This window comes from Sinocyclocheilus grahami, unplaced genomic scaffold, assembly GCF_001515645.1.
Source record: "Sinocyclocheilus grahami isolate Dianchi unplaced genomic scaffold, SAMN03320097.WGS_v1.1 scaffold216.1, whole genome shotgun sequence".
Classification (NCBI taxonomy): Eukaryota; Metazoa; Chordata; class Actinopteri; order Cypriniformes; family Cyprinidae; genus Sinocyclocheilus; species Sinocyclocheilus grahami.
The window spans coordinates 1,839,243-1,848,839 of NW_015505395.1; the positions used below are offsets into that span (position 1 = coordinate 1,839,243).

Below are 9,597 nucleotides of genomic sequence, written 5' to 3' on the forward strand. Positions count from 1 at the left end.
ACTTTAATACTAGAGCAATCACAGCATATCTTTCAGTGTTGGTGAAGTTCACAAACGCCTGAAGCAGACCTTCAAGAAGAACCTCACACAATGTGCTTCATGTGTGTAGACACATTACAAATTTTGTTTTATATTAATACATAATATTTATACAACTCTTTTCAAATTAACCTTAAATTTATTTTAAATTATTAGTAATAATAATAATTATTACTATTATTATTATTGTTATATTCATTGTGTAATGTATAATATTAATGCATTAAATAATAATAATTGTATTTATTTCTTAGATTATTTATTTACATAAATCTATGAATTAATATTATGTATTTAATATTTATTATTTACTAAATAAATACATATACTAAATAATATAATATTAAGTATATCATGCACTAAATAAATATGTTAATAATTTCCAAATGCTCAAACAAACCTTCAGGAACAAGTTTAATTTGTGTAGACCCATAACAAGAACATCATTCATAAAAAATTAATATTAATATATAATATAATATCAATTCATTATTATTTCAGAATTGGTATTCTTATATTAAATGATTATTTTAATTATTACTCATTAAAATTGTATTCTGGGTTACAATCAAGTTTGCCTCAGTTTGTAAAAAAACAGTTGAATATTAAAAACAAACGAACAAACAAAAAATCTGGATCTCCATGTCTGCCATGCAATGTGAGTCTGAATATTATTTTGCGTGATCTTTATAGCCATAGTGAAAGCAACAATAGATATTTTACCGCAGATCTTGAAAATGTTAAAACTGTGAACTCACTGCGAACCAACACGTGTTTTCCACAACAGAGATATCAGTCACTCACTCACTCAAATCATCTCTTTTCCGTGTCCACTTTAATTTACTTCACACTTGCCATGTTTTTGCTGTCACATCGTATATCTACACTGGACGCGACAGAGCATCGCAAATCATTTGAACTTTGTGTCAGCACGTCATAAATAGAACAAGTCAGCAGGTTTCTGTCGTGCCGTGCTGCGCCGCATCTAGTGTAGACAGCATCACTGATTATAATGGGTTCTATTGTATTTTGTTGCGCCGTGCCGCTCGCATCCAGTGTAGACACGATGCAAGTTAATGTCGCTTTCTGATGCTGTGTTTGAATTTTCATGCCACTTTTTTCTCTCTAAGTATATCATGCACTAAATAAATATGTTAATAATTTCCAAATGCTCAAACAAACCTTCAGGAACAAGTTTAATTTGTGTAGACCCATAACAAGAACATCATTCATAAAAAATTAATATTAATATATAATATAATATCAATTCATTATTATTTCAGAATTGGTATTCTTATATTAAATGATTATTTTAATTATTACTCATTAAAATTGTATTCTGGGTTACAATCAAGTTTGCCTCAGTTTGTAAAAAAACAGTTGAATATTAAAAACAAACGAACAAACAAAAAATCTGGATCTCCATGTCTGCCATGCAATGTGAGTCTGAATATTATTTTGCGTGATCTTTATAGCCATAGTGAAAGCAACAATAGATATTTTACCGCAGATCTTGAAAATGTTAAAACTGTGAACTCACTGCGAACCAACACGTGTTTTCCACAACAGAGATATCAGTCACTCACTCACTCAAATCATCTCTTTTCCGTGTCCACTTTAATTTACTTCACACTTGCCATGTTTTTGCTGTCACATCGTATATCTACACTGGACGCGACAGAGCATCGCAAATCATTTGAACTTTGTGTCAGCACGTCATAAATAGAACAAGTCAGCAGGTTTCTGTCGTGCCGTGCTGCGCCGCATCTAGTGTAGACAGCATCACTGATTATAATGGGTTCTATTGTATTTTGTTGCGCCGTGCCGCTCGCATCCAGTGTAGACACGATGCAAGTTAATGTCGCTTTCTGATGCTGTGTTTGAATTTTCATGCCACTTTTTTCTCTCGCGGGCCGCCTATTGAGGAACCCTGCTCTAGACTAACTGTAGAAATGCATGGGATTTCACGAGCGATGCTTCTGAGCCAAATGACGGCGGTGAAGGCTGAAGCGCTAGCAACACCTGACGCTCTGGTCTTTGAGCCATCCGGCCGTGCAGCTGTTCATGCTGGAGTGAAACGCTGCCCACAGCTGCTCGGGGGTCGCGACCTCAGCCGAATTCTCCTCACATGCACGGATAGCCTCCGCGAACGCCAGCGAATAACGGGCCGCAGGAGAACCGTAGGGAAACACCACACCTGAAAACACACAGAAACATTAACATGAGAAAACAGTTTCTGTGGACAGACACAGACAAGCACTGGCCAATATTCCTTTTCTTCACCTTTCTTTAATTATCTTATACTTTTTTTCTCTGTTTAAGAAGTGGTCAGAATAGTTTAGAATTATAATATTGGCCATAATTTCAGCTATCACACAAAAAATATCAATAAAATATTAATAATATTAATGTACAATATTTATAAAAAATATTATTATAAATGTTTTTTTATATACTATTATTATTAATAATTCTAACAACAACAATAATAAATGATTATTTATTATTATTATTATTTTAAAAATTAAGTTATTACTTTAATTAATTCACGGGTTACAATAAAAACTCGACTTGTCCCTTAGTTTCTAAAGACAAATATGAATTAAATTTGTGTAGACTCATTACAAAAATTATTCATAAAATATGAATAATATTAATATATAATATTAATTAATAAAAGTATTATTTAAAAGTATTATTATTATTTTAAATGATTTGTATTTTTTTATTTTCATTTAAAACAACAACAATAATACATTATCTATTATTATCATTATTATTTATTATTAAAAATATTCAATATCAGGGCATCTCGAAAAAGTACAAAATGGGATTGTAGGAAATCACACTGTACATTTTAGTTCTTAAACTAAAAGCAAAATGAAAATAATGCTCTTTTTATTAACACTCAACCTTACAGATTATTTCAAAGCAGCTTCACATTAATAAACAGGAAAATAAGTGCTCATGTTTTAAAATTCATCAGTTATGAAACTAGTTAGTGTCATTATCCACTTTCATGATCCCATTCAGAAATAATACTAAATAAAATAAAAATTAAATGAATTTCTAAATTTTTTAAATTAATTTTTCGAAATTTTTCATTTCTAGCTCTTGTTTACCATTTTTAATGCAATGTTATTTCAGTATAATTTATTAATATTTTGAATTAGCTTTTATTTTCAGTTTTCATTTAAATCTTAGTTAAAGTTTTTGTAATTTTATTATGTACTTTTGTCATTTTTATTAGTTTAAGTTTTTTTAAAATATTTATATATATATATAGATAGATTTAATTTTTTTTTTTTTTCAGTTGTATTCATTTTAGTACTTCAGTGTAAACTTATTTATGGTTAATTTCTAATTTTCCTAGACATTTCTGACATAAATATTGTTATCTATCTAATATTAAAAAATTTATTTTATTTCAGCTTTATATTTCAATTTTTAAGCGTTTTACTTAACAATAACAACACTGTTTCAAGGACCATAATTTATCTTGAAATGTGTGTAATGCTATAAATACTTAAGAAAGTGTCCATGAAAAGTACAATAATCGAATATTAAATCATCAAGTGTCATTATTCAGCTCAATTCGATTTAATGTTGATTCAATTCAGTTCAATAACAGTATCGATGTTGCAATGTGAGTGTCTTTATTCAGCTCAAATGTTGTTCTCAGTGCATTAAATCAATAATATTACTGAATATTAATAGTCTTTTACAGCACATTTGAGATGATTTATCGGTGGTTTAGCATAATTTCCCTCATTAGGCGTCACCTGTTTTCCTCAGAATTCACACAAGCACTCATTCGCAGGTAAACAATCTCACCGCTCTAATCAAAGAGTTACGGCCAATTACACAGTTAATGAGAGCCTCCGAAGAAAATGAAAATAAAGCCAAGCTAAAGTTAGACGGGAAAAGAGGGTATGATATTAACAGTCTGAATGAATGTAATGAGAAGCTAATTAATTCACAGCAGACTCCTGAACTGCTAACGAGCCGCTGCTTTTCCTCAATGTTTATCTGAAAACTGCTGATCTGGCTTCAGATGTGGTCACGTGCAAAATTACTTTCATAATGATTTTAACTTGCTCACTGCGGGTTTATGGACAAATATATTAAGCTGTAATTGTCTTTTAATTAAAGTGCTAAATGAGGACCTTTCAGAACTTATATTATTACTGCAGTGATTTTCTGTAAAGCTGATTTAAAACAATGTCCACTGAGAAAAGTGCTGTATAAATAAAATATTACACTATTATAATATTTTATAAATATTATAAAACACTAAAATATTATATATTAGTATTAATAATAATTATAAAAATTTATTTATAATTTATTAAAATATAATTTTAATTTAAGTATAAATTCAAACAGTTAATTTCTAGATACTGCAGTGATTTTCTGTAAAGCTGATTTAAAACAATGTCCACTGAGAAAAGTGCTGTATAAATAAAATATTACACTATTATAATATTTAATAAATATTATAAAACGATTTTAAAAACACTAAAATATTATATATTAGTAGTAATAATAATTATGCAAATGTATTTATAATTTATTAAAATTTAATTAAATATTCAAACTGTTAATTTCTAGATCCTAATCAAAGAGTTACGGCCAATTACACAGTTAATGAGAGCCTCCGAAGAAAATGAAAATTAAGCCAAGCTAAAGTTAGACGGGAAGAGAGGGTATGATATTAACAGTCTGAATGAATGTAATGAGAGGCTAATTAAATCAATTCGCTAACGAGCCGCTGCTTTTCCTCAATGTTTATCTGAAAACTGCTGATCTGGCTTCGGATGTGGTCACGTGCAAAATGACTTTCATAATGATTTTAACTTGCTCACTGGGGGTTTATGGACAAATATATTAAGCTGTAATTGTCTTTTAATTAAAGTGCTAAATGAGGACCTTTCAGAACTTATATTATTACTGCAGTGATTTTCTGTAAAGCTGATTTAAAACAATGTCCACTGAGAAAAGTGCTGTATAAATAAAATATTACACTATTATAATATTTTATAAATATTATAAAACACTAAAATATTATATATTAGTATTAATAATAATTATAAAAATTTATTTATAATTTATTAAAATATAATTTTAATTTAAGTATAAATTCAAACAGTTAATTTCTAGATATTTTTGACAAATGTCAGGGCAGTGTTACTTTAGTATTATTTATATACTATTATATTATTTATCAATATTTTGAACTAGCTTTTATTTTTATATTTTCACTTTCATTTTAATTTTAGGTCACATTTTAATAATTTTGTTATGTGCTGTTCTAGTTTTTCTATTTTTGTTTATTTCTATTTAGATTTAATTTATATTTACAGTTTTATTTATTTTTTAGTAATTTTATCATTTCAAATTTATTTTAGTTGCCAATGCAACATTTCTAATTTTTAAGTTTTACATCTTTTACGTAATATTTCGGGGGGTGGGGGGGTTTATTTCAATTTAGATTTAATTTATATTTACAGTTTTTATTTTAGTTGCCAATGCAACATTTCTAATTTTTGTTTAAGTTTTACATTTTTCATCTAATATTTATATTTTTGTTTATTTCAGCATTATTTCAATTAACAATGTGTGTACTCAACAAAATCTGTGAAATGCTATAAAATATCTAAGAAAAAAATCTAGAAAAAGTACAATAACACCAGATCTTGAATATTAAATCAGCTCCAATTCATAAATAATTATAAATTCAAACTCTTAATTTCCAGCTCTTGTTTACAATTAAGTATTATTTATATACTATTACAGCATTTGTTAATATTTTGAATGAGCGTTTATTTATATTTATTTCTATATTTTCAGTTTTCATTTTAGCTCGTTTTAGTCATTTTAATGTCCTTTTGACATTTTTATTGCTTAAAGCTTTTCTTAATTATTTCTTATTTCAGTGTTATTAATTGTATTACTTCAGCTTAAACTTATTTCAGTCCATTTCTAATTTTCACAGAAATTTCTGACTGAAAGTTTAAGTTTTTCATCTAATATTTATATTGGAGTTTATTTCAGATTTATTTCAGTCAACAATAACAAGGATCTTATTTTATACTAAAATCTGTGTTTATAAAATATAATATTAATCCTAGGAAAAGTACAGTAACCGCGTCTTTATGTTAAATCATATTTAATATCAAAACAGCTCCTGTTGATAAATAATTATTAATACAAACTCTACATTATTTTAGTTGCCAATGCAACATTTCTAATTTTTAAGTTTTACATCTTTTATGTCATATTTCGGGGGGTGGGGGGGTTTATTTCAATTTAGATTGAATTTATATTTACAGTTTTATTTTTAGTAATTTCATCTAATATTTATATTTTTGTTTATTTCAGCATTATTTCAATTAACAAAGTGTGTACTCAACAAAATCTGTGAAATGCTATAAAATATCTAGGGAAAAAATCTAGAAAAAGTACAATAACACCAGATCTTGAATATTAAATCAGCTCCAGTTCATAAATAATTATAAATTCAAACTCTTAATTTCCAGCTCTTTTATTACTTCAGCTTAAACTTATTTCAGTCCATTTCTAATTTTCACAGAAATTTCTGACTGAATGTTTAAGTTTTTCATCTAATATTTATATTTGAGTTTATTTCAGCTTTATTTCAGTCAACAATAACAAGGATCTTATTTTATATTAAAATCTGTGTTTATAAAATATAATATTAAGCCTAGGAAAAGTACAGTAACCGCATCTTTATGTTAAATCATATTTAATATTAAAACAGCTCCTGTTGATAAATAATTATTAATACAAACTCTACACTATATATAGTATATACAAATATATATATATATATATATATACATAATACAGAAATAACACTGCCTTAAAAATTGTAAACGAGCTAGAGTTTGTATTAATAATTATTTATGAACAGGAGCTGATTTGATATTAAATATGATTTAACATATTAAAGATGCGGTTACTGCACTTTTCCTAGGCTTAATATTATATTTTCAGTATACTAGTATTTATTAATATTTAGCATTAGCTTTTATTTTTATATTTTCCGTTTTCATTTACATTTTAGTTTAAGTATTAGCAATTTATGTGCTTTAGTCCTTTTTAATATTTTTTAAAGATTTTTTAAAAATACTTCTATATAGACTTTATCTACTGTAATATCAGTTTTATTAATTTTAGTACTTCAGTTTAAACTTATTTCAGTTCATTTCATTCAAATTTTCTTAGAAACGTTTACCTTAAAGTTACTCACCTAATATTTATATTTCATTTTAATTTCAGCTATAATAATAATAATAGCCTAATAATAAAAATGATTTTTGAATGAAAAAAAAATTATTAATAGGGGTCGTATACTAAACTTATTGCAGTATTCCACTGTATTGCATAGATAGGTATAACATTTGAGTACTGAATAAGCCAAATTCAAGTCTTCATGATCTCACACACACAACCTGTTTACTGTACAAACAATAATTAAATATTAAATCAGTCCAGTTCATTACGGCATGATTTCCGGCCCGTTTGGATCTCACCTGTGACCTCCAGGTTGACCGTATCCTGCTCATAATGTTCTCCAAAGGCGACGTGGCATCGGAAAGTCCCGGAATCATTGGAGCGGAGCTGGGAAAGCGCCAGTGATGCGTTGAGTGGGTTGGCGGAGTATCCGGGCAGACTGACCCGACCCGCGTACGCCTGGTGCACCCTGACCACCCCGTCCCGGGCCGACAGCACCGTCCTCTCCTGCGCTCCGGAGCCGCGGCTCCAGTGGATGAAGGGGCCGTGTCCCGGGACCAGGGCGGCCTGCAGGGTGAACACACACGGGAGCAGAGCGGAGTCGGCTAAAGGACGCCGCAGCGGAGGATGGGTCACTCTCCGGACCGTCGCCGGAGTCTCGGCTCGAGTCACACCTGACAGAGAAGAGAGAGAAATGAACAGAATCAGGTTTAACCTGTTAACTGTCGATTCCACTTTTTGAGCGTAGACCAGATTTCCAACTTAAACTGTTATCCATTTTGAATGCTTTGGACCACAGACTTAAGATTGGTCTCTTTTAAAAGAAGACACTTGGCAGATTATTGCAGAAGTGAAAAAAGTTATAAAGATTATATAACAAGTTTAAGTTTATGAAATTATAAAATGTAATAATTTAAATATTTATATAAAATATATATTTTACGAAACATGTTTTACTGTAAAACTGCTAGAAAATCAAAATCAAAATTCTGAACGCGTTATGTTCCAAATTTGAGGTTGATATCTCAAAAAAGGAGCTTTCGGTGAGATTTTGTTTGGACGTAGTACCAAGCTTTTCCACTAGATGACCATCAAACCCCATTAGTAACCATTTAACTCTTTCCCCGCCAGCATTCTTTGAGAAAGGTTCCCAGCCACCGCCAGCGATTTTGATGATTTTCACTCAAATTTGATGACCTCCAGTATATTTTGCTGTATTAATATTTGAATATGCAATACACCAAAATAAAGATCAGCGAGAGTTTTATTCTAGCTTAAAACAATCTTTTTTATCAACACTTGAATATAGGTGGCTTTCATAAAAATTTATAATTCTGAGCAAAAAGGTGAGAAAATCAAATGTTTATCAAAAACTACATCTGGATAATATTCAGTACGAATATCAAAGCATAAATCCAGTAAATTGCTTCCATCAACACCTCCAAATCTTGCAGACATCACTTCCTGGATCAACATTTTACTCCGTAACATTATGCAGTTTTCATTTATATGCTGTCTATTATCGCATTATTTTTCATATGCATCTGTTTACATAAGAGATCGCTAGTTTCTCCGTTCTGTGCACGTGTGTTTTTGTTCGGGAGGTTTTGTACTCGTTCAGAAGATGCATACTAGCGCCCCAGAGTGTGTAACAGTGAAGACATGGAAAGCCGTAAAAACTCGTCTTAGTGTTTTCTTGTAAAAGACGAGATAACTCATCAATGGCGGGGAAAGAGTTAAAGGCGCCTTCATTTCCATATATGGTTTGAGTGATCTGAAACATGTTTTTCCATACTTTTCTCAATATATATGAAGTAGACATGACAATCAGAAGTATTACGGCAGTATGGCAGTATTTGATTTCTCAAAAAAACACATAAAAGACATGCTATGAGAACCCTGGACTTGCGTTATAGTTCACAATGCATCAGAAATGGAGAATCTATTGTTTTTTTCTAGGGATGCACGATATATCGGCCACCATATCGGTATCGGCCGATAAATGCTAATTTTTTCTGTTATCGGTATCGGCCTGATAAGAAAATTTGGCCGATATCTTAAAGCCGATAAATAATGCATTATTTCCTTCAGAGACACTTCAGATGCGCGCTGTTCGTTTGCAGCCTTTTGTGCAATTGTACATTGTAATATTGTGTTTATTTGATGTATATCTGATGTATCTCATATAGAATGCGTTTGGTAAAGTTAAAAGAGCGCTTCAGTTTACCAGTGATCATCTTTAGCTCAGCACACGCAGCTCAAACAGCAGTGCACAACATTAATAACTATGATTGGGAATGT

General features: G+C 29.9%; 1 protein-coding gene across 1 annotated transcript in view; it reads right to left on the minus strand.

Moving 5' to 3' along the window:
• ncana (neurocan a) overlaps positions 1–8,398 on the minus strand; it is a 43,657-nt gene extending 35,259 nt beyond the window's left edge. The window contains exons 1-3 of the mRNA XM_016286979.1: positions 8,365–8,398; positions 7,596–7,970; positions 2,062–2,236 (exon numbers count right to left, since the gene is read on the minus strand). Coding sequence (XP_016142465.1) covers positions 2,062–2,236; positions 7,596–7,970; positions 8,365–8,398 — 584 coding nt within the window. The remainder of the gene's footprint in view (positions 1–2,061; positions 2,237–7,595; positions 7,971–8,364) is intronic.
• Between the last annotated feature and the right edge of the window lie 1,199 nt (positions 8,399–9,597).